Raw genomic sequence first — 27,022 nt, 5'->3', positions numbered from 1 at the left:
TGAGGACATTTTTGCCTCCTGGACAAGAATAAACCGACACTAACTGGGGACAGAAAAGAGCAGGAGACAGGAGGACAAAAAACTGAGGACAGAGAGAAGGAAGACACTAAAACTACAAAAAAGGAGCAAACGAGACAAGAAGGAGAGACTGACAAGAGATAAAGCCAGAAAAAGAGCAATACAAGAGGACCTGACAACATAGCAGGAGAATGTCCTTCCTGTCTGGCTCGCCCTGGCAGCAGCCTGCCATTATTAGTGGTAGCAGCGGGTACGGACAACCTTCCAGTGGACATCAGCGGCAGCAGCAGCATCAACAACAGCAGCAACACAAACCTCCCAGTACCCTCACTGGTGCCAGTACCCCTGCGGTCCTGGCCTCCTCTTCACTGTCACCCTCCAGCCCGGCCTCTTCCCAGCACATTGACTGGCCCTGCCAAGGCCAGATGGCAGCGGGGGGGCAGGTTCCCGCCACCACCCAGGGGGGGTCCAAAATAACTTTAACAGAAGATGAGGTGAAACTGGGGAGAAGCAGGACTGAGGGGATCTCGTCTGGCACGGCGGCCGACGCACCAACAACGCAGAGTTTCAAGATGTCAGCACTGTATATAGAGGATGAGGGGTCCAGAAGGGGGAGGGGGAGGGAGGATGGACACAAGCTGGGAGGGGCAGGGGGGTCATTAGGGAGTGCAGGACAAAGCCCCAGCAGCCCCTTGTCTTCTTATTCCTCCACTCCTTCATCTTCATTACCCACCCCTTCAATCTCACCTGGGAGATCATTTCCGAATTCTGCACTAGACCCTAAAACTACAACAAACCCAAACTCTGGACAAAATAATCTGCAACAAAACAACACAGGCAGCAAAGATGGATTTTACATCCAGGGATTCCAAGTGTCTTCCCAAAGCCAGAGCTTGCTTCCTTCTCCAAAACAGGCCTCTGATCTTGGGGAGAGAAACCCCAGTTCAAGTCTGGGACACAAAGAGGATGAGAAGAAATCCGTTAGCTCCTCCACATCTGGAGGCCTTCTCAGAAGTCTGACAGACAATTCAGTTGCAGGTGTAACCGGAAATCAAACTTTAAAATCATCTCTAGGAAAGCAAAGCACTGAGAGACCAACTGCTGGTACTGCTCCTCCTCCTCCTGCGGCTGCTGACCGAACAGGGGGCCAAGCTTCTACCTCTGCAGGGCCCTCAGCAGGCTTACCACCAGCTTTGTCTAACAGAGCTAGTGTTGGTGCTGGGGTGGGTGGTGTAGGGGAGGGTGGTATGAACAGAGAAAACTTAAGCCATACTGAAGAGAGGAAGGCAGGGGCATGTATTCCGCCTAGTAGAGGCAAAATGGAAAGGGCATTTGCTATTCATGGCCTGTCGCAGGATTTAAATCGTGCTGAGGATGGGAGAGTGGGCTCATCTGATACATTAAACAGAGTCACAAAAACTAGCCAGGGAAGCGAGTTGCCACAGCGGACTGCAGTGAGACGCGCAATGTCTGACTGTTCACACCTGTCTGTTCCCATGGTAATGGCTGGAACTTACCCCACCAGTATGGGAGGCTCGCCAATGATGTTGCCCAATGTACCCAATTTTGCCCTGATGGGAACAGCGTGCCCGCCAAGGGTGCCATATCCGCACGTCGCTGTCCGACGCTCTCTCACTGTCATGGACAGCTCAGAAGCCGCTGCTGCAATGGTGACAGTGATGTCACCCCAGTTAATGACGTCACCCGTATTGCCGTCATCCCCACCCCCCAAGAGGCATCATGGGAGCTGCGAGACCAACTTTTTACTTGCTGTTCCACCACCTGCAGGAGCGTCTGTTAGCAGCAACCAGGATAGCAAAATGAACACAGCGGGTAAGAGTTTCTTATTGTGTGTGTGTGTGTGTGTGTGTGTGTGTGTGTGTGTGTGTGTGTGTGTGTGTGTGTGTGTGTGAGTTTATGGGCTGGGTCACGAGACAGTAAATGATCACATATGGTTTCAGAGCTCTAAACTGCCGCCCAGGTCTGGTAATGTGCCCTTTAGGAGCCCCCCCTAGGAAAAACAATCAATCAACCAATCAGAGTTTAGTTGGTAGGATTTAAAGAGGGGATGTTGCTACATAACCAGTTCTCTACCAAACTGCAATCATGAAAACCTGCGACAGACATATAAGATCGGAGCAGAGTTGTGGCATAGCCACTGACAGAAATAACAACTCTTAAACTGACATTTTCCTTTGATCAGTATGAAAAAAATGTTGGATACTTCGCTCACCACTGATTTGTTAGAGCAAAGCAAAACAACACAACAGCCCCAGCCCACACCCCAAGATTCCCCTTGTCTCGCAGCTGAATAGGAGACTACCATGTAGTCATAAACAGCTGCAGTAATCCTGTTTAAATTCTCTCATCTACTGTGATGCAGAGCGTCTATCATGGTGAGCACAGGCTTCACTGCGTGTTCGCTAGAACAAAGGGCAGAATCAGACTTTTACTTAAACTTGCTTGATGTTGTCTTCACCATAACCCCCTGTTACGGTCATGCAACTGTGAATCAAGCTTTAAATTCCAGCCACTTGCCAACAACCTGAGGAATCTAAACTACCTGCCCTGATTTGTATTTGTAGCTCTGTATGTCACAGCTCCAACAGAACGGACCGTGAGGACTGTTCCTGCTTTTATGCTGCTCTGCCTTCATCTTCATAAAGGGTTGTGGAGCATGTGAATACCATTACACAGCTAAGCTCGTGTGTGCCTGTAGTTCTCCGTCCTTCCTGCCACTACATCTCACCTGAGCATGTCTCACAATCAACAGCTGTTGTTACAGCTCAGTGGTGTTTAGCTAAATATAGGCTGGTGCCTGTGCCTTCTTTTCCAACATTAGCTACGTCTGAAAAGAGGAGCATTTTAGAATATCAATAGGAGGTTGCCACACTGCACTCTGCTTGAAATGTGCTGGGTATGGTTAGTGGCACTCATCGGCAGCTAGGGGAAAAAAAAAAAAAAAAAAAAAACAGTCATGGAAATATTATGCTGAAGCTCTTTGTGAATTATTTTTCTTTCTGATTGTTATTTTGGTGAGAGAAAGAGAGGCTGAGCTGGAGAGACAGAAACCTCTAGTTACCGATTGTAACGACCAGCTCAAGCAGCTCGACCAGCTCTGACCCTTTCCTGACCTTGAAGTTCGCCTCGCCTGTCTGTGTATTTTGCTGCCAAGCGCAGCACGCGTGGTGCTCAGGTGGGAGGAGAGGAACAAACAGGTGGCAGGTTTATTCAGATGAAGCGCTGCAAAGCGAGATGTCAGTGTTGCTTTCCTGAGAATAGATGTGTCAGAGCCATGTCTGTTCCTGAGGCAGCGTCACTCCGCTTGGCACTTTGGTGATGTTATCAATAAGAGCAAACTACATTTTTACAGCAAATGCACAGAAATAATGGAATAATGGTTAAACTGAAAAAAAAGGAAAAAACATTTTAATCAAACACTCCCCTACCAATACATGCCTTTAAATCTGCATAAAAATGAATATTTAATTTGGATAAAGCAGGGATTAGTCTGCACTGATTTACAAATGAATATGACCGATTCTGACAGTGTCCGTTGTCCACAGCTGTTTTATACTGTACGAAAAGCTTCTCCCTCAGTTCTTTAAATCCCTGCAGCCATCTGAAGGCTGATTTCAGACCAGAGCTCAGTGCCATTACACACGACCATCCTCCTTTATTCATTCTCCTGCAGATGACACCAGGCTGCTACAGGATAACCACACACATCTCTATACACACACACACTCAGTATTCTGCCTGTTTTGCAGGAGTCACTGGTTTACTGGAGCTCATTAATCCTGTGCATCATGACCCTTCTAGCCAACATTGTTTGCAGGTTTTCCAGTGGTTCATGTTTTACCCTTGAAATGCTTTACAGTACAAATACTGCTGCATCACATTCTGTGAAATGATGTGGCAGTTTACAACGTGAGATAGAGCAGAATTTAGACTGAAAAAGTACTGGATTGATCCAATCCAGTCCAATATAACTATTACAAAAACAGCAACATATTGTGCTGTTGTGTGTTCACACTGTGCCGCTCTGCAGCATCCAGACAACAATTTGATTTCCTGGAGAAACCGACTCTTCATTTTTGACCTGTGATACCACACTGTGATTGGCTCAGCTGTTTCAGAGCTATGAGAGCATTGGTTTGACTGGCTGACACAGATATTAATCACCAGACCCTCCCATCTCTAATCCACCTCACAATTCACGATCTACAACAACAGTACTTTTTGTGGTTTCTATTGATCATTGGACTGAATGAACTGTGCTGTACTGGGGTGAGTTTTAGAAAAGCTCAGATGCTAAATTCACACCGACTTTAGTTTGGAAAATAGGATATCATGAGATCTGTTTGCTTGGTTGATTGTGAGAAAGTCCACTGAGATTAGGAGAAAAAGTCGTCACTTCCATTATCTTAAAGGTCAAAAGCCTTTTAATCGTCCTTGCCTCCACCAATAGGAGATTTAAAAAGATAAATCAATATGTAAAAACTAGGTTTTGCCAGGTTCAGATCATCACTGTATTCCATTTATTAGATATTATCTAATAGATATTATCACATCTTCAGATTTTATTCTATTCTTTGAAATAGCACTTTGATTTATTCTAGGAAAAAAATCATTTTCACAAACTGAGGTTGAGAATGATGTGACTGAAAACGAAAGTGGGAAAACTGTGTGAAGGGAGCTGGCAGAGGATTGTGGGAGGACCAGCCCAGGGCTTAGGACTTTATTGAATGAATGCTGATTTGCTTTATAGATCTATTATATGGCTCCACATAACAAAGTAAATGAAAGAGGAACCATCCATAAACGTATTAATTCAATTTTCCCCTCATTGCGATGTCTTCTATCCATCTCTGTTCATTATATGCTGTGTTTCTGCCTCTGTGTAATGATTTATCCATCCATCCAGCACTGTGGTCTGTTTTTCAGGCTGCTGTCGACAGAGGAAAGCTGGGACATTGATTAGACATTGACTCTGACTGTACTCATTCAAATATAGAGCAGCTATTTCTAGCATCGTATGTGTGAGCGCACATGGATGTGTGTGTGTAGGTGAAGAGCTTCAAGTGACGTGAATCTTACAGATTTTAAAGGCACACGCCCCCGCAGACACTCTGACAGTAGACAGCGTGTCTGCAACTTCAGGTGTTTTATGTTTTTTTTTTTTTTTTTCATTTAGCACAGAAATAGATCACAGCTGCACACACGCACGCACAAAGAAGTACACAGCTATAATGGGAGGGCTGAGGAAATGTGAGTCTAGAAGTTGGAGCTAACAGGAATCTCAAACATAATGATGATAATGCACAAACATTAAACAGATGGACTCAGCTACCCGCTGTCCTCTGATTGCTATCCTCCCTGTAATGTTGTCTCTATAGGCTTCTCATACAGGGATGATGGGACGACAATTCCTGAGACTCAGATTACAAAATACAGACAAACACTAAACTGGTAGCATTGACTTTTAGCTTGTAGCTTGTAGCCTGTTGGCATCTTGGGAATGTGAGTGAAGGTGAACAGTTGCACCAGGTGCATGCGGAACGGCAGGAGGTCCACACAGGTGTGGGGACTTGCAATGTCACAGTTTCAAACCAAAAACAACATTTTGTACTTGCTGATTGATATCACTTACAATTTATATGTATTTACATATAAATATGATTTGAAAACACATTTTAACCTGTCATCTGACACCTCACCCCCCACTGTTACTGCAAAAATGGTGGGGTTGATACCCTCGGCCAGTCAGATGCACAAACCACAGAAAACATGTTCTCACTTTCAACCAACATCAGCAAAGAAAACAAATAACTTACAACTTACACATGAAAATGCTGTGTGAATAAACATCACCTTAATTCCCATGGCAGTTATCACAGCCCAGCTTTTTTCAGGGCCTCAGTGGTCCTGTAAATATACTATATTAACTACTTACTTCTGAGCAGTGAGTGGTGTACGAGGCGGACTGCAGAGTCCCAGAAATCCTTTGTGTTGTGTTGTCCATCAGAATCTTCAGAGGGTGTTTTCAGCTCACTCACTACGATCGAAAGAATGTTCCCATTAGACAAATGCTAATGCATGATTAGTGCATTAAAAATAATCCTGTAACTTACCCTCCAAGATGAAGACTCCTTTTCTCTCGAGGTCCATAATCACCACAGCAGGGAGGAAGCCACAGCTGACACATGAATATGTTGCTCTGTGCTGTTCAGTGCCTCAGAAAGCCTGGCAGATCTTCGCTATTCTCAGGGTCTGAGGTACACAGTCATTGAGTCTGTGTAAAAAGATTAAGAAGATGATTGCATTTGGAATATGTTTTATTGTATCTTCACAGTATTTTAGTAATTCCTTACTTTTAAGTAACTTGGAATTCTTGAAATTCTCTAACTTCACTACCTGCAGATTAAGTAACAGGTGAAAGCTATAGATTAAGCTGAAACTGCAGGTAGAGCAGAAACAACAGATGGTGTAATCCCAGACATGTTACAGCGAAATAGTGTCTCTGTTGCCCGGATGTTGTGTTATCGGTTAGTCTGTGTCCATATTATCTGCTGAGGGAGTTCACATGTGCCATTGTGGCTGCAGTTGAAATCCTGCCAGAACAAATATCAAAGGGGGGCACAGAGACAGTGAAACCATTCGGTGGTACGCTCCCAAGGAGGAAAATTTAAGAAAAAAAAAATCACAAAGACAGTGCATTCTTGTTGCTTTCCTGACCTAACCTAACTATAAACTGATGACAAACTTTTAGTGAGCAAGTGATGAGCGAGAGAGCCCGAGCGACTAATGTGTTCCCTGAGAGAAAGTCTAAAACTACAAACTATAGTTCATAGTTCATTCTTATTTAAAGTCACGTCCACCATCACATCCCAGTAGCAAAAAAATTGAATGACATGGCCATTACCATGGAAATCATCCTTATAAATATTCAGATCTCATCTGAAGTTGAAGAACAACACAAATTCACTTCAGTCCTGTAATACAGCATTTTGAACTTTACCTTTGAAATGCAGTGCCGTGTTTATATGGCCTTCTGTGTGAGCCTTCTTGTTGTTATCTTCTTGATACTTGCTGCCCGTAGTTTAGGAAACAGTTGGCAAGTAAAGTGTGTCTCATCATTTCCGGCTGCCCACCTTCAGTTTCAGATATTGAAGGGTGCATCTGTAAAACAAATCAGTTTCTGTTATGATTTTGAGTTTTCATACTTACGATGGCTATTGCTGAAAAAGTACAGGCCATAAATAGTATAAAAACTGGGTTTGATGAAAATCTAAAGGATTACAAAGCACTATACAAATACATCTTTATCATTATTATAATAATAATGTGTCTGCATTGCTTGCACAAACAGAAACAGCAGTAAGAAGTGAATGAATATTGAGTTTTATGCTGTAACAAAACCCATCATTATTACATAAAGAGGGTAACAATGTCACTGGGCATAAAATCAGTCTGCAGTCTGTGTGTGTGTGTGTGTGTCGTGGATTATTAGTGTTTGTCACTGGGTCTATTGATTGCCCTGTCTGTCAGTGTGGTGGCTTTATGGCTATCATACTAGCAAGCAGGAGATGCAGCAGTCAGTACTTACACTTGGTTCACGTGTATATGTCAGACAGAAGTGTGGAGTAAGTATGTGCACTTGTATTACTGATGTTGTGGGGACATAAATCTGTTTACGCAGAGTCACACTGTGGGAACTTGCCTCCCTTTGGGGACGATAAAGTAAGTCCCTATAATGTGAATCATTACGTTTTAGGGTAAAGACTTAGTTTAAGGTTAGTGAAAGGTTAGGATTAGGTTTAGATGATTAATGGTTGTCTAAGTCTCTGGGAAATGAATGTAAGTCAGCACGATGTCCTCTGAAGTGCTGCAAATACGACTATGTGTGTGAGCGTGTGTGAGTGTGCATCTGTGCATGTGTGTGTGTGTGTGTCTGTTGAGAAGGCTGCCTGCAGCGAAATATCCTTGCACCAGCTCCATGTCTGTGTGTGTTAGTCATGCTCTGATTTACGTGGCACTCAACTCTTTCTCTCAGTTTCTCTCTCCGTCACACACACACACACACATACCAGCACACACCCACACACACACACACACACCAGCGCACACACAGCTGGTTGCCAGCAGCTGTGTATTGTAGCATGGTATTAGATGGATCCTCTGTGTTCTCAGCCAGCAGTTTCATGTTGGATGAGTCATATTGCTCGTCTCGCTGGGTGGAGTGGTACAGTGATGCAAACTAGCATGTGCAATAAACCACTCGATTTGTGTGAAGGTTAAAATGGTTTAATTGTATAATATTAATGTGCCTTCTGTAGGTTCTGTCTTTTTTGTGGTCATAGCATCTTTCTGAGGGTATATTTGTGCAGCCTGTGTGTTGCTGTGGCTTAAACACACTTGGAGATGTGATGGAGTGTGTAAAGCCTTTGTGTGCTCCCATCAAATTGTCAGCAGTCAAGTTGCATTATGGGTAATGTAGGCACCAGGTATAGGCAAGGAAGAAGAAGATGTAGTCTCTGAATCTGCTGCATTTATTTTCATTCATTTTTTAAATTTCTTTTTTATCCAAACTTCTCTAAGTTCATTAATGCTATAGAAGTACAATCCCAAATAGGTAAAGGTCTCTTTTAATGCCTGGATTTTCCTTGTTTGTGGTGGTCAGGACCAACACAGTAGAACTCTCCAGGACTCAGCAGGTTGATTTCTGTTTTTACACATCTTACATTTGCTTTGTAGTTTGGAGATATTGGAGTAAAAGGCAAGATCACTGATTTATTTGTTTGTTTGACCATGGGACAAAATTATTCTCATTTCTTTGGAAAAAGGCAAGGAATTACTTAGCAGTTCCACTACAGCTGTGTGAATTAAACAGACGATGCTGATGCATATTTACTCTGTCAGACACCAAAATCAGACAGGACCAAAACACTGTGAGGAATCAAAGATATTAAAATTCATGAAACACAGTGTAGTTTAGGTGGAGAAGCTTAAGAAAACATTCAGTTTTAGCAATGTTTGAATAATTGAATGCATGAGTCAGATATAGATTGTACTGAAAAATCAAATAATTTATCAGTAAGACTTTGGTGATTTAATATTTATGAAACTAAATTTGAGGGTCTTGTTGGAACTGGAGCGTTTAGTAGCCGGTCGGTGGGTATGGCTACCATTAGACAACATATTAACTGGAACAAGAGACTTTTTTATCAGGTATATGTGGGACACTTCACTACTACCAGTGTCAGGAACACCTGTACACCTGCTTATTCATACAATAATCCAACCAGTGCAGCGCATGAAATCATGCAGATACAGGTCAGGAGCTTCAGTTGATGTTGACACCAACCATCCGAACGGGAACAGTCTCTAGGTTTTACTCAGAGTGGTGCCAAACACAAAAAGATCCAGTGGGCAGCAACAGTTCTGTGGATGGTCATTATGTTCAGATTTGAATTTTTATATAAGTATATTTGGAAATAAAGTTTTTAAAATGGCAAATTTTTAAAGAACTTCTCAAGGTGAAATTCAGACCACATTAATTCAGATCAGTAAGATCGTTTCACAATAAATTGCATTTAACATTGCAAGGGAGGAACTGATTTCATTACAGCTCGATAAAGTACAACAAAACAGTGCTAGACGAACAGTGAGAACAGGGACGGCTCTGAATGCTGAATATGCTGTAGCTTTTTCTGCTGCCTACGTGACCACACATGAGCGGTTCATGTGAGAGTTCTCCATGCTCATTATCATAGTTCATGTCTGATTTGGCCCTCAGGCTGAGGCTGGACTAGCCACATTTAAAAGTAAACTAAAATGTATCTGGTATGATGGCAGTTACACTTCTAAAGGGACTTGGTCCATGTTGTCCACTTTATTGCTGGACAAAAACACAACAGCAGCAAATCTGCATTGTTTCGGAGGAGACAGAACATTTATCACAGAGCAAACCTCAGGACAGAGGGAAAATGAAGGGACATTGGGGCACAGCATTGCCAGGCCTGTCCATTGTCACTGTTATGTAAGAGGTGTCTTGGTTGAAACAAAGAACCCCGTCTCTTTCTGACCTCACCCCTTGGCTCCGCTGCCTGTCTCTCCTTAACCCAATCAACCTCCCAACCTCTTCTGTCTCTGCCTCCCTCTGTTCTGCTCTACTCGCCTTTTCCCTCTTTCCTCTTTCTTATACTTTCTTCGTACTTTTTCTTTCTGCTCATTCCCATGAATCAGCTGTTAGCAACATTAATGCTGCAACCCAGTTTGACCTAGTGTTTCCTCTGAGGGGGATGGATGTGTCTGGATGGTGTTATCATAATCCTGGCACACAGATGAAAGACGACTGAACGCTGAAATACAAGGACATTTTTCATAGCTTTTTAAATTCTGATTCTGATTAAACTAATCTACATAAATAAATGTTTTATTAAAATTGTGTTTTTTGTCCGCATCCTGTGATGCATCAAAAGTCACTGCTTCATTGTCCTATTATTGTGGCTACTTTATGGCTTCCTTTTATTTGACATGGGAGCAGGTGTCTCATTCCAAAAAATATGAGGAGTTTGCAACCCTGTTTTAAAATGATGTGTCTGTTTCAGAGGTTAATATGTGGCTGTAGCCTGCTGCACCTAAGGGGTTTGTGATTAGTCATTGCCCTCTCCTGACAGGTTCCTGTTCACCAGCAGAAATTTCACACAGTAGAAGGTCATAATTACAAAAAAATATTGTGAATACTGTAATAAACTTTAATTGTTAAAGACTTAAGGTCGTAGCTGCGACCATGCTTGTTAACCCAGTCTGGTCTGACTTCAGAGGCAGTAAAATATTTACTAGAGACAGATTTATGGTACAAAAATGTACAACCCTTTATTGAAAGCACAATTCATCAAAGCTATTGATGGACACCCCAGGACAGCATATCCCCTCAGAGGACAACTCCTCATGGACACAGACAGCCCCCCTAATACAGCATCACAATTAAGCCCAATATCAAAATGGACAGCAATCATTCACTATCACTCCACACTAATGAAGCTCAATGTCAGAAATTCACAGCAATCAATAAGGCCCAGAATTCTAGGCAGGTCAGAGCCATTTATGCCTATGGGGGAACACAAAAAGCAAAACTCTTTACAAGACAACACAAACATTAAACAAAGAAATAAAGTTTAAACATATCTCACCACATTCTGGTGACAAGACCCCCTGTACTGGGGTCTCAACATGGACTCTCCTGTAGAACCAGGAAGTGGATGATGCAGAGGATAATGTAGGCAGAGACACTGTGACAACAGCCTCATGAAGAACAGTTACTATTCCTCTGTCCTTCTCTATTTAAAGCAGGTATCTAACCTCCCCTCCTAACGCAGGAATGGCTCCCCTGCTTGGCTGTTTTCTGCCATGTAGCAGCCATCTTTCAGCCACCAAAAGCTGCAAACAGCACCCTCCCCTAGAGTGTCATAGCCACAGACAAAGAGAATTCACCACCTTTTCTCTAAGCATGATCCTCCACACCCCCTGACACAGTCATCACAGATCAGTCTTCAGTGTTCTCAGGTAGGCAGGAACCATCACCAGTTTCTCCCTTACAGGTGTTCACAGGGGGGGTAGAGACCCACACACATTTTGTCACTAAGCTATCATAGGATAATGTATTGATAACGAATTAAAAATAAGGAAAATATTTTCAAAATATCAAAAAGAAAAGTTCTCTTTATCCAGCAGACGTATCAGCATGTAAGAAGTATTTAATGCTGTAGCTGGCGGAGGTGGAGCTAGCTTTAACTACCTGTTCCCACACTGCCTTTGCATCACTTCCAGTGTGTGTTACGGGCATCAAAGGAAGCAACGCAACATGATGATGCCTATCTGTGTTGCCTTTTAGGCATGGACTTCGTAACAGAAAGCCTGCACTACAAAATGGGGATGTTGAATTTGAAAGATGTGGGCATTAACTAGGCAGAGAGGGTCCAAGGAAAGATGCCACTGAGATGCAGTATGGGGATTGTAGAACTATTCTTTTTTAATCTTTCTCTCATAAGCTCACCAACATAATGGAAGTGCAGGGCTAAATCACTGGAGCTCCCCCTTTAAGAAGTACAAGAGTAAAGTTCCTTAAATGTTAGAAGGCATGCCACTGATCAAACGCTAGGCTTCCTCAGAGTCAAAAGGGCAAATCACATCAGCCTGGTTCCCAGCCTCTGAATCAATGCCCACAGCCAACTCATGAAATGGGTGTGGAGCTTTGTAGGCAGAATTAAGAATGTCTGTCATCTGTCTGTACGTCACATATATCAGCTCTCTGTGCCAGAGCAAGAAAAGTGGCCAGAGAAAAAACTGCAAACAGAGTGGAAAATTCTTCACAGCAACACAAACTGTCAGTTGCCTGGTAAATCACTGTGCACAATCAAGTTTGGGCTTTAAAGAGCTTCACAATTTAACACCATGTTTTAGCTTGAAAAATGCCTCTTCAAAAAAAAAAAAGAAAAAGAAAAATTCTGCTCCAATAAACACTATAAAATGGACCATTATCAACACATAGTGTAATCAAGTCTACTCTACATGTAAATTACTAACTCGAAAAAGTGGATATAGTATTATTTTTAATTTTATTCAGGCATTTAAAAGTCTGAATTCATACATTCAACAGATATAATTTGGTGAAATGCTTAAAACGGCTTTCGTTAACATCTTGTGGTCATGCAAATAATGACCTGTCTCTCAGAATGAAAGGGGGAACTAGCATTATGTTATTATAATGCCAAAAAAATTCTAATATGTAGAAGAGCAGGGGTGGTCAACAAAGCTGTGTGTGTTTCATCGAACTACCAATATGCAAAGCACTGAACCATGACGATAACTTCAACTTTATCCACATTGTGTTTGTACCTAAAACTAACAAAACCTTGATCATAGCAGTTGCAGATTAGAAAAAGAAAAAAGGCATATGAATCATTGCTCCAAACATGACCCTAAAGTAATGTTAGTCGTCTCTTCCTGGTTTTTAAAGTAAAGCCCAGTGTAGTGTCCTGTTAGAGTTTAGTTTGTTTCATCATGGATTATTTGTGTCCAATTTGTACACATTCACATTTACTTGTTTGCTGAAACAGGCTGACAATAACAATGACATCCATTCTCCCGCAGTGAAATCTGACAACAAGGACAAGCAGGAGAAGACAGATATATCCAGTAAGACCGAGAAGCTTGACGCCTTTGACAAGAAGGAGAAAGAGGAGCAGCAGAAGAAAGACAATGGGTCAGATAAGAACCAGAAGTCTGAGAAGATTCTCAAAGACGAAGAAAAGGTGGAGAAGATGAACGCGGAGAAAAACAACAAGGCTAACGAGAAGGCAGAAAAGGTGGACAAGCCGGAGAAGACCAACAAAGATGAGAAGAAGGAGGAGGAGAAGAAGATCGCTGAGAAGAAGGAAGAGAAGGGAGGGAAAGGCACAGCCAAGTCTTCAACAGGCAATGGCAGCAAGACTCTGCCAAGTCCTGACAGCAAGAGCAAGGTGGGTCACACAAACGTGCACGCGCACACACGAATATACACACACACACACTACTCAAACACACTGCTGTCCAAATATATTTGCTGCATACAGATCGACACACTCTGACAGTGGCAGGGTGTCCAGTGTTACAGAAACAGTCCTGTCACCCAAAGGTCACAGAGCTGTTCTCTGCCAAAGCTGGTGTGTAACTTATGAGCCGTGTAGCACCGTCCACTTTTATCCAACTCTCCTCTGTCTGAGTTTAAACACTTGAGAAGCATGACTTGATAATTATGAGACAGAATTCAATGGTACTAATACATCACTGAGAAAACTTGTGCAAAATGTGAACTTATCGTCCATCAGCAACTGAGTGAGCTTGCTAACTGATAGTTCACAAGCTAAACAGTGCATGCATGCACAAAAACATTTCTGACCAGTTACACTGTGTAGACACCAGCTGCAGTTCATGGATTTGTCATGACTCCAGGGGTCTCTGCAGGACCCCAGATGGTTCGCTGACTCTGTCTCATAGTGAATTTAATGTTGGCATCTGATTTCCTGCTCTGTCTGTGCTGAGACAAACAATCTGAGTGGTTTGCAAGTTTCTGTTTATTTGAAGCTTCTGGTAATGCCAGTCCATAGCTCTGTAGGATAACCTGTATTTTTACTTAATGTGTTTAACGATGACAGTTCTGCAGTTTTTTCTATGTTTAATATTCATCTATGTTCAATGTATAATCCTTCAAAATGTTTTAGTCTGGTTGGATTTTGAAAAAAATCATGGGTCATATCCAAGTTTGAAGAAAAATTAGGTTTCGTTCCCTGCCCTACGTTATTGAAACTATGTAATGACAATCACGGGGAGGAGTAACTCAGAAGAAGCTCAGATAGCTATTTTGACCAACTAGAGTTAGCATGCTCTGGGCTTGCTAGCATGTTAGCCATTAGCTCGCTGACTAGAGCAGTTCATCAACTGACCCCGTGAGATTTCTTTCCATCACCAATCTTCTAGCACCACCAATCTCACAAACCCATCATTAAGTCTCTATTGATTTGGATTGTGTGGTTTGTTTGGGTTTTTTTTTTCTGTTTTGTAGTATACAAATGTATACGAATGTGTCCAGTATCTGAGACCAGATTTCCATATCACATGCTACTTTTAGATTGCTGCTCACGTTTTCACATTTGAGGCTTTTAATTTTATAATTTACTGCTCATGAGCTCACTAACGTGGTTATAAATTGCTAATTCAATGTTATAATTAATGGCCTGTGTTATGATTATCACATGGGTGCTGGCTGGGCTGTCATATCATGCTGTCATTGCAATTTTCGTTTCTCTACATTTATGTCTATCTGTCCACCTTTTTCTTACTTTCCTTTCCTCCTCTCTTTTTTAACTGTTATCACGGCTGCTTTTAATTCCATAATCACCAGCCTGACATGGGTGCAACCAAACCAAACTCCACCAAACCCCGTCCATCCACCCTCTCCACCAACTGTGAGGCCACCTCGGCCAAACACCCCTCCCCCACCACAGCCTCAGCCAATAAAAAAAGCCCTCTACCTAAGGAGACCACACCCAATGCTGCCAAGCGGCCACCAATGGCAACTGGCTCTGCCAAGGTGAGTATAATACACATAGTATAATATACACATGCTCATTTATGTATATATACAGGTGGGTGACAGATTAGTCTGAAAGTGTTGGGCCACCACCTGCTGACAGAACAGCTTCAATGAGTTTTGGCATTGATTCTCCAAGTCTCTGCACTCTACTGATTTGGATGATGGTGGTGGAGAGCAGAGTCGAATGTCGGTCCAAAATCTCCCATAGGTGTTCACCTACGTTGAGATCTGGTGGCTGTGTAGGTCGTGGCATATGATTTGCATCATTTTCATACTCATCAAACCATTCAGTGACCCCTCGTGCCCTATGGATGGAGGCTTCGTCATCCTGGAACAGATGAATTCCATACCATTCCCTTGGTGTACACCACACATGTACTTGCCCACCTGTCAAGAATATTGTGAAGGATTAACTGTATCACTTTTCCCACATCTCCATGGTTTTTGCACCACTGAACTCTCATATAGTATATTCATCTTTAATAATGAGGGGTTTATGCACTAAAACCTTGCTTTAATGTCCTTCTCTATGTAATTATGGACAGACTGTTGCTGACAGTCTTCTGTCCTGCATTCACATTCTCAGTCAGCTGAGGAAGAGTTGATACGCTCTTAGATACATTTTTCCTTATATACCCTAATACACAAGAATCACTGTCATCAAATGTTTCACCGTCTTGCCTCTCTCTGTTTTCATTCTCAGATTACGTCATGGTTGTATGTTTGGCCTTTCATAACATTCTGTTCTGTCTTCCAGACTCCAGAAAACGGTACAGCTGAGAAACGTCCACCTGTTCCAAAGGCCACACCCACACCACGTGCAGCTGCCAGTAAGAACGGCTCCTCTGCAACTGCTGCAAGCAAACCTGCTGGTACGTGCTCAAACACACACTGACAAAGCTTGGACAGTGACATCTCTTCTATTACATCTCCAGTCTCTGCCCACTGAACTCTCACCCTCTATACCTGATTGTGTGATATGAACACTGTTGTCACAGACAGCATCTCCACTCCGCTTTGGCTGGATCATAGTGTTGCCAGTGCAACGTGACCTCTACAACAGGACCTGAACTCTCTACAGTAGCTAGAAAAATGACTCACAATGTAGACTGGAACCACTCCAGGCAATTGCTACCATATGTTAGACTTTTATTGGATTTGAGAGCTGGCTTTTGAAGACACCAAACTGATATTTTTATCACATCACAAACAGTATCTCACCTCTCTAAGTGAGGGAGCTATGACTCAGACTGAGCCATGTTAGTCCAAACAGGCATTCTGTTTTTTGTGCACTTCAGCTCAGCACCCTCCGAGAATATGATTCATTCACCCAGTTCACAGTGAGGTGTGATATGTTCTGCAAGGTGCATATTTCATTTTAGTTGCATGAGTGAACTGCATTATTTTCATGACTGTTGCCCCGATGGCAGTTAAACCAGATTCCATAATGTGCCTGCCAGTTGATGGCAGCATAACATACACCACCGCACCACTGCTTTCTCAACATAATGGACGTCCTGTTACACCTCTAGAAACAGCGAAATGACTCACTTTTGCTCAGACAGCAAGAAATACATTCCTCAACTCTCTGGAAGCCCTCAAATCTCCTGTACAGTTGAGCAATCTAGTACGTGAACTACAGAATTTTGTCAGACAGGAACCGTGTCCGCCATTAACAACCTATCTTCTACGACTTTTATTTGAAAAGTTATATAATTAAACATTCATTCATTGCTGAGCCACACTGGGGCACAAGAGCTCTACAACAAGCTGATAAACCCAAAACCATATATAATAACATTATAAAGTTGCAATGGCTAACAGGTTAGCAAACAGTTCTCTGCGTCTCGTGTTAGCCACCAGCGAGTGGTCCAGTGTTCACCCTCCTTTAAGCTCTACTGCTACTAGAAGAACTACTAACAAAACTACTGCTGCTTTAAACAGGCTGATGAGAGCAGTGAGAATGAACCAGACAGTGCTGTGAAACCAAAACTAGAGGCTAAAAGGGGCTAAAAAGCCACAAAAAAATGATTCATTTAAAAACTGATCAGTCGAGCTTAAAAGTCCAACTGAAATTAAATTAATTTCTTTGTTGCAGCATAGATATCTGCTCTGTAAATTATTTGTAATCCCCAGAAGCCAAAAGGGGGGCATTTGTCTTTCATATTTTTTGGTTCCATAGTTCCACTCCCCCGGCTGTTCATTAATTGGCCAAAATCTCCATCTCCGTCCATGTAGATGGAGACTTTATTTTGATACAGCTAATCCAATGTTGCACTAAGCAGTAACGTCAGCATTCTATCATGGGCAGAGCAGACAGTTACACTGAGTCAGACAGCAGCAGCCTATTATGCAACGCTAGAGCCACAGACTCTGAACAAAGTCTTATCTAACTCACAAACATGAAAAGTCTCGTCCTGCACCGTAGTGACCGAACAAACATTCACAGGAGAAAAGTGCAATCAGTTTGCAGAGAGAAAGCTTATTATTAGATGCTCATCTGCAGAACATTAAAAAGGAAAACGTACATGTACGTCACCTCGGTCCATCACTGTTTATGACACTGTCTGCCCATGACATGCACTGCAGCTACAGCGCATTTTTTATTTTTATTTTTTTTTAACTTTGTGTCTCATTCCCAGCTGAGGGGGAAAGGCGCATTTCTGATATTTCTCCAGAGACATAATAATACAAATGATAGACAATGCGTATAAAAAACACTGGCATTATTTTTCACTACATAAAACAGATGAATAAATGTAATTTCAGTTGGACTTTTACATGTCCTGTCAAATTGCTTGCAAAAGTTTGCAAAAACAGATCAGAAGAATATATGGTCCACGCTGCTACATACTGAAGATTTGATCTAACAAGATCCAGCACAGATTTGTTAGAGCAGAGCAGCCCATCAGCCACAAAGTATGCTAGCACTGTAACTCAAGTCTGCAACACAAATTTTACAGCCTTAAGGTTAACCCTGGCACGTGGCATCCTGATTCATAGTTAAACAACAGTGTGGCAGAAGTGAGGACATATTTGGTAAAGGCTACCAGGGTTTTACATTCATGTCATTAAGCTTATGTGTTGTTTCTACTACACAGTTAGCAAGAATGACAAGGCTGAGAGCAAGCCAGGAGAAGCCAAGAAACCCAAGACTACAGGTAACAAACAAAGAAAAAACACACAGACATCTAAGGAAAGAAAAAAATCTGTTACATTACTGTAATTGCTTGAGGATTGTTGTTATGGAATTCCACAAATGTCACCAAAATGAAATAAAAGTTATGTAGAGGATCTGTTCATGGTTATAAAAGCTGTTTAAAGTGCCTCTAATGGGAAAAGAAATATGCTGTAATTTTTACTACCACATTAGACAATATAACCAAATTACATTTAAACATGAAATACTGAGCAACACCCCTACCTCAGTGATGAGTACGGAGACCACAAATTCCCCTCCTTTCCTCTTTACCAGGCATACATATCACTTTTAAATGGCTTGTTTATGATGCAATTACATGGTCACACCTTTAACCCCACCAGGTTCACCAGGTCCAGGTCATCTCATCGTTGCTAATACTCACTTTCCAAGAGATGTGGAAGTTACTGTTATTGACAGTTACAGCTCCGCTTTCAGATTTCACAAAAATTATGAAACCCTCTGTAGGTCGTCCTCGCCCGGCCTCCACCACTCCTGCTACTCCAGCTGCCTCCACTAACGGTGAAACCAACACCGCTCACCGCCGCCGTGTGATCACCAAGCCCCCTGTGCCCAAGCAGGTCCCACTGGAGAAGAAGCCGGCAGTGCCCCGCGCTCATCGGACCCCCCGGCCTATCAACGCCCCGACACCGGACCTGAAGAACGTCCGCTCCAAGATCGGATCCACTGACAACATCAAGTACCAGCCCGGTGGAGGAAAGGTAGGACAAACCAGACAATACAATAGAGATCTACCAAAAATTTAAGATCCCTAAAATTCTGCAGAATGATTTTTTTATATCAGCAAATTATTTAGCACCAGTTGGTTTGTAATTGAAACAGCTGCTATGTGCGGTACATTATCATTTCATGTTTCAGGTTCCTCTCAACTCACAACCATGTCTGAGTAGGCTTCTGAAGATCTCAAATCCCTAAATTAAAACAAATCCAAGAGAAAAAGTGAACTACAGCACATACTGTTGTATGAATTTCCATTTTAAGAATGCATTTATAGTGTCACAGTTAACATGTTAAATGGACCATTATTTAACTTTTTGTCTTTAATAACTGAAGAAACATATATATTTTTTTTTTTACTTTAAACAAAGTGAAGAGATGTGTTGCATTTCAGTGCTATCCAGCACAGTCATTGTCATTAATTTTCATGAGAAGGTTATGAAGAGGTTATTTCTTTTTTGAGATGAAAACACACTGTTGATTCAAAAATGAGAAGCAATGAACTGTCCAGTCACAGTTTGGGAGTGGAACCACAGAGGCAGGCTTCTGATCACTGGCAAGGGATGATGACTTCCAGGAGAGGCAGCATTTCACATTAAAACAGTTTCCTGTGGGATAGCCAGTCAGAGGGATACAGCTATTTAATTACATTTGTGAAGAAATAAAAATGTGTCCTAGATTTAAAAACAGAGATGGAGGGAGCATGTCTAATATCTAACAGCAAATGGTGTCAGAATCATGGAGTAGCAACTGCAAAAGCTCTGTCACCTTTTAGTTTTAGTCGTGACCGTGGGACACATAAAAGAGATTTGTTGTCAGATCTAAGAGACCTAGGAGCTGAGTGCCAGTGAATAAGGTCTGTGATAAGATGGGGCCAGACCATTTAGAGCATTGAAAGCAATCAGCAAGGCCTTAAATTGAATTCTAAAATGAACAGGGAGCCAAAGAGGAGAGCTGAGGACTGGGATGATGTGTTTGCACTTTTCAGTACCAGTCAACATCTTAACAACTGCAGGCAAGTTAATGAAGACTGGTAATGAAAGCATGAATTACTTTTTCCATATCATGGAAAGACAGAATTGGCTTGACTTTGGAAAAAGCTCTTAACTTAGTAACAACTGGGGTGAGGTGGTCAAGCTTATGGCTTCTCCACTTTTACGTGTAAGTTATTTATTTAGCTGGTGGTAGTAGTAGTAATGTTACAAACAGAAAAATGTCCATCCATCCTGTAGTTTCACAGTCCAACTGAAATGTAATTGCTGGCTAAAATATGTTTTATATTTTGAGTGAAACTGCGGGTTGACTGGCAGGCTAGAGGGGCTGCAGTGGTCACAGCTACACAAACCAGAGTGAGGGAGGTGTTCAGGGAGGCTATGGGGAAAGACTTTCTGAGAGGTTCTGGCAAACTGACAGACAACTCAGGTAGGGGAAGCTGGCCCAGACTGTGTTCAGAACTCCTGACTCTGACTTGGAATATTGTCAGACAGTGGAAGGAGTGTAGGAACTCCTGGACCTGGCCAATTTTAGTCCACTCTGGAAGAGGCACAGTTTGAAGGTTTGGAGGGAGCCTCTCTCTTCAGACATTCAGACATGTTTACATCTTAACCAAAAAGGAATGTCAGTGTTATGTCACTTCAGGAACGCATCTACGATCTATGACAAGAGTCCATTAAGTTTCTCATGTAAGTGAGAAAGGAAGCATAGGGCGTTTGTGTGTGTATGTAAGTGTAGGACAAAGAGAGGGAAAATTATGTTTAATTCTGCTGAGAAAAGTTGTTACATTGTTGTCTGGCCAATGTAAATTCTGATACTTTTCAATAAGAGGTGAGAAGGGCATTTGGAAAGTCTTGAGAGTGTCTGAAATGTTTTATGCAAAACCCATCGTTTATCTCTCAGTGTAATAAAACAGGAATAAGGGGCGTCCTCAATACAGCCATCTAGCATTTAATCTCTTATCTTTATGTCAGTTTCCTCTATTCAAATTTGTTGATTCAGTTCAACATCCAGCATTATCATTGTTGATCACTGCCTAATGCTGCCATGTATAACTTTGTTTCCCAAACACACCCCGGCATCCTAAAAGGTACGCTTGTCTAACAGTATCTCATAGTCTCTTGCCAGCACACAATGATAAACTGTGCCACGGTGCCTGTGCATGCTAGCTATTTTTTCCATCGTGTTAAAAGTGCACTGTATGTCAGGGTTTGACATCGCTCAGACACCGAGTTGTGCTGTCTGTGTCCCTTCAATTTTTGTGACAGTCTGTCTTGGGGAAAGGTTTGTGCTGTCGCTTTGAATCACAAACATCACCTGCTCTGCTTTAGCCCTGCCATTCAATATAATGTGTCAGTCCAGTTCATCCTCTCTCCGTCTCTGCTGTCTTGTCTGTCATCCCCTTTGAGTGTTATAGTATGAAATATCAAATTAATACAGATTATTATTACTGATGGATCAACGTAACGTAACGTCAGTAACTTTTTACTGTTGTTGTTGTTGGTTAAGGTGGAGCTAATTTGAAGAATTAGCTTAATATTTGGCTTCATATATAGCATTCATACATTCGGCTCTGGGCTGAATGTAGGAATGTCTTTTCCAAACTGTAGAATTATTTTTAATGTAGAATTATTTTTCTATAAATGGCACAACATCTTGGCCTTGATTTTTTCTGTCAGCCACTATTTTATCTTGCATTCCTTCTGTCTGCTTCTTTTTTCTTGTGCACTATATCTTTTCCTGCCATATCATTCCATGTGTTTGCATGTTTTCATGGCCGCCTTTTTCTTTTACATCAGTCATATCTGCCTGTAAGTCTGGAACTGCTTCATTTCAATCTTTCTCAGCTATTATATGTTTATGTAAAGGTTCGTTAGAGGTGCAGGCGTAGAATGTAACTCTCTATGCCTTAAGATAAGTTAATTTTCATCTCCTTTACTCAAATATCTTTCTGTCACATCTCTACATATTCCCTGGTACTGGTAGAGCAGTAGCTCGTAGCAGTCACTGGCTGGGTAGGCAGGGTGCTCAAACCATTTTACGATTTGTCACACCCAGCACAGACACCATCTCCCCCACATTTACCCAACAAAACAGTATGCACATTCCTTTTTAGCAACACCCTGTTTCACATTTACAGTGACTCCTTGCTTCGTCAACCTGGATCATTTAGATGTGATCACATGGCCAATTACAGTTAGATCAGTGTGGAGAAGGAGCTGCTGTTATCTCCCCAAATGGGTCCATGAAATTGGCCTAACCTATTTTCTTGCACACAACACAAGAACAGTCAACAGGGAAATGTTGCAGAGTCTCTGGTTGTCAGCATCAAACTGTAATTTTTGGGCACCGTTCAGTCTCTCAGGCACATGAACAGTCTGTTCTTCCTTTGTCGTCTCCCTTTCAAAGACATGCTTGTACTCCTTTATATCAGACTGTCAGAGTGAAGCCACTTAGCACACACACAGAAACACATCACCGCCCTGCATCATAATAAATGGCACTGACTCATTCAATGCCCAGTGATACTAATATTGGCTTGTCTATTATGTATTTTAATATTTTCCATCCAACAGCAGCTTATTGATCTAACAACCTTTCCACCCTCAGTATTTAGGAATTGGACTGGTGTGGTTTGTCTGAATAATAGTGCATACTTCAGTAATGTAATATCTGATCTGTTGTTTCATGATTGCCTAATTATGCTCACACTCTTTGTCTCTTGTCACGATCACAGGACAAAATTGTCATGTCTTAGATCGGCTCCAGTTCACTGCCGGTTGAATGGTGACCATTATCCATCCAGTATACCTAACTGGCACATAATTAAATCTTATCTTATATAATTGGTGCTATTTCTATCAGTTATTTAAAATTATTCATTCACCTACACATTTGGCTTATTGCCTTGATTATAAAGCTTTGTCCAATGTGCTTCTTTTTCATTCATGCAGTCATTCAGTATGTTTCCCTTTTGATAGGCTGCAATAGCTCATACACTCATCTGATTGGTCCACCTGCTAATCCACACATCCAGAGCCCCCTTCCATTTGATCAGCCCCACATCCCCACCCCTCTACCTGCTCTTCCACTCCGCTGTGTTGTGGCATGTGGTTTGCTGGAGGTTGTATTGACCAGGGGGTGGTTGTCTCCCCAGGTCTCCTCCACCCCGAACAACAAGACATCTGACCCCTGCGCCCCTGCCGCCAAGGCCAGAGTGAGTCCCCACCATCTACACCCTCACACACTAGTGTTGCCTCCTCCACTTTCATCATCTATACAGACCATTCTACATCCACCCACAACTCACCACACCCTTGCTGTACTCTGTCAACAGCACATGAAAATAATATGACAGTGATTCCACATGGCAGTTTACACCATTACTACCAGGCAACAGTTTTCTTGAAGCAGACTGAAAGAACCATCTCCAGTAATAACTATTTTCTGATGTCCAAATAATTTCAGATAAGAAAGAAAATTAACTGGTTCAACAACAGACATTTAGCCCTTTGGCTAACACTGGCACATTTACAGTGATGTTGATTAATGTAAAATTTCCCTGAAAGAAATAAAGATGTACATTCTTTTTGTGGATATAATGTCTTTTCATCTTTGCTGAACAGTAGCCACTGTGGCCACAAGTAGCAATCAGTCCCTTTAAACTGTTCACAGTTATTTCACAGATATTTTGAACTGTAAAACAAGGTAAAAATACAGAAAAAATAGGCCTACATACACATTGTACATTGAGTTAAAGGATCAAACTGATGTGTTTTTACAGGTTAGCCCTGTCTCTGCCCCTGTAATTGCAAAATGCTCCTTGTATGTTGTGTAGCAGGTTTCATCTCATTCTAGTCAGTCTAAAACCCATAATTTCTTCTCATTTACATTTTCATTTCCATAACACCTTAACATTTACACACACTGAGCTTCATATGCATTTCAACAACATTCAACCAAAGTACATCCTTTTTCCACCAATATCATCAACAGCACTTCTGTATCCATCCAAACTTTCCAAAGGACAGCCCACCAGGGACTGTTGACCCATTTTGTTAGGTTTTTCTTCTTGTACAAAATAAAACTGATTGCTGCAGCTATGTGTTCATATGTTCTCCGAGGCTTCGCTACCAACAAACATTGATTTTAGTGCGGCTAAAGAACACTTCCAGTGATGTCACTGTATGACAGATTGTCTATGCCTTATGTGCCAGTCTGTGTGCTCTTGCACGCACCACTGTAAACCTTTACAATTATTCACGACTCCTTCCAATGTACATCTGCAACAAATGAAGCGGCCATATGTCAAAGACAAGAAGAACTAGCAAGCAAGTACAAGAAACAAATGATACACATGCTATATGTAAATGTTTTTGTTGACAAGAGCAGCTTTTCCTGGTTTTGTTTACTTCTTGCGTGCTAGTTATAGATTTGTCCACTGTGCCCAGAACAGCACATTGCTACAAAGAGATTAACAGCATTATATACGTATCAGTGTGTGCGAACAGTGTGCACAGATCTGCAGCAGAGAAGGTGCATAAGGCATCCTGAGAAGGAACTGACCACTGAAACTGTGTGTGTGTGTGTCGTCTTTGGTTGGGAACTTACAGTCTTGTGACACAGCATGAAATGTATTCACTTACCCTGATCCTTTCACTTAGATTTCACTGAGTTACTCTTCTTCTCTTGTTGTAATGTGGGGAGACATTTTCAGCATCCTGCTATGTTCCTTTTGCTTGCTAGCATTAGAACTAGTCCTTATGGAAATTACTATACTATCTAAGATAGGTGTACTGAAATCAATTAGGATGTTTACAATGTACGATCAGAAAGGGAAAACAGAGAGAGGCACAGTTCAGCTCTGGTTTGTTTTTTGGCAACTACTCTGTGTGTGTGCGTGGGTATACTTGTAATTCTCTCTTTGTGAGGACCAGTTTGAATTATAGACCTCACAGAGTGAGGACATTTTGAACAACCATCATAGGGCTATTTGAGCATTAAGTCTTGGTTTTAGGCTTTAGGTCCAGGGTTAGGCTGTTCACAGTGAACATCAGTGCAGTGTCCTAACAAGGATAGTTTGTGTGTATCTGTGCGTGTGTGTGTGCGCTCACGTGTAAAGCATATTAGTGCTAACTGCTTAGTGAGTCATCCTTTGCTGATGCTACCTGCGTCATCATGCCGTTTTCATCCTAGAGACAGAGACTAAGACGGAGACGGAGAGAATAGAGGAAGGTGTCTTACATCTGCTGCAGGGGTTTTAACAATACAACCACAGAGGCAAATTGAATCGTGGACTGGGTGGAGGGAGCCACGTAGAGATGTGGTTGAGTTGTTCCACATGTTCTCATAATATTTAAACCCCCTTTGTTAGGATTTAATCCAATCCGTCTGTACAGCTGGCATTTCTGCTCAAGTGAGACAGATAAAAATCCAGACCTCTTAAAGGTCTGGATTTTCACAGATCTTATTAACTATCCTTATTATCTACCGAAGAGATGGCATTCAACACACAAAATGTTTTTTGACCAATATCTCTCCAAAACTCAGAGGTTTGCTTTAACAAGATGCAGACATCCCGGCCAACATGCATATATATACATAACATATAGTCAGATTTTGTGCTTTGGTCGTTATTCTTCGAGCTGTGGGGATGTCTGCAGTGCAGAGCAACAGGCTGATTAAAGTTGTCCACTTGAACGACCTCAGAGTAGCATCTTCTGTCTTCCTTTATTTGTTGCTTGCAGTAGCTTCTGTGCTTACAACAGCATGTGTTAACACAAAACCACTGAGTGTCCAGTGTTAAATTATGTTGCATGTGCTCTGTCTCATCTCCCTGTGTTCGTCCTGTTCTTGTTTAGTCTTATTTAATCCTGTTTATGGAAGTGCTCTGTTCTTATTCAGTCAGTATCCTTTTGCTAAACCAACATGCATTTTTGCACTTGGGGAAAAGGAAACATTTGCAAACTTTTCCTTTAAGAATCTGTCCCGTTACATTAGTTTTGCTCTGATTTTGAACCACAGTTATTTCGTTATGATTCATGATTAAATTACGACACATGAACTCATGTGTAGGAAGAATCATTTGATTTGAATGACAGAATTTCTTCCATACTTACAGTATAAGGCTACTCTGTTTCCTGTTAACTTGAGCTGCCAGCTGATCTGCTCTTATCTGCTGCTCATGTCTGTTTGCCTGTCACACCTTTCTTTTTTTCCCCCCCTTTCTTTCTTTCTTTCTTGCTCGTCTATGTGTCTGCCTGCCTGTCTTTAGGTTCAGATAGTGCACAAAAAGTTGGACTTCAGCCATGTCACGTCTCGCTGTGGCTCGAAGGACAATATCAAACATGTCCCTGGAGGTGGCAATGTAAGTACTGCTGGAGCCGGAAGCAGACTGTGGTTAGGGTGGATGCTTATCGCATTTTATCATCTGGGCTGCGTTGTTCAAAAGTAATTTGTGTTCTTGGTGTGTGAATTAGTTTCACCATAGCTGGATTCATATTATATCACTTCAACCTGATTTGGCACAAAAAAGACATAGTTCTCAAGTCTTCATCACACAGATATGACCTTTACTTGAAAGTTATAAAAGGTAAATCCAAACCTCCATTCTACACATTTTATCCTTGTTTAAACAATCATGAGAAGATCTGATACATATTGGTAAGAAAACAAATCAGTTTGATTCAATCAGTTTACTGATATAAATCTCATGCTAGGCTTAATTGGGCTTCTGCACACACATCTATAAAACCTAATCCGAGTGTTATTTGTCATTGCCAGAGATTAGCTCAGCTATAACAATACAGAAAGCCTTTTCATCACATATCAAACATTTACATGAAAGGTTATAATTTTCAAAGTGACCAAGAACGAGTGCCCTCTAATTAGCACATTAATGGATTTCGGATCGATTTCACTTAAAGTGAACTGAC

The 27,022-nt window shown here is 41.8% G+C and overlaps 1 protein-coding gene across 1 annotated transcript in view; it reads left to right on the top strand.

Moving 5' to 3' along the window:
* Positions 1-27,022, top strand: part of LOC121193037 (microtubule-associated protein 4-like) — an 85,064-nt gene that overhangs the window by 55,521 nt on the left and 2,521 nt on the right. The window contains exons 6-12 of the mRNA XM_041055144.1: positions 13,177-13,544; positions 14,966-15,154; positions 15,915-16,029; positions 18,259-18,318; positions 18,825-19,078; positions 23,245-23,304; positions 26,362-26,454. Of these exons, the coding sequence (XP_040911078.1) occupies positions 13,177-13,544; positions 14,966-15,154; positions 15,915-16,029; positions 18,259-18,318; positions 18,825-19,078; positions 23,245-23,304; positions 26,362-26,454 (1,139 nt within the window). The remainder of the gene's footprint in view (positions 1-13,176; positions 13,545-14,965; positions 15,155-15,914; positions 16,030-18,258; positions 18,319-18,824; positions 19,079-23,244; positions 23,305-26,361; positions 26,455-27,022) is intronic.

Source organism: Toxotes jaculatrix, chromosome 14 (assembly GCF_017976425.1).
Source record: "Toxotes jaculatrix isolate fToxJac2 chromosome 14, fToxJac2.pri, whole genome shotgun sequence".
Taxonomy (NCBI): domain Eukaryota; kingdom Metazoa; phylum Chordata; class Actinopteri; family Toxotidae; genus Toxotes; species Toxotes jaculatrix.
This window is presented reverse-complemented; position numbering and strand designations above follow the sequence as displayed.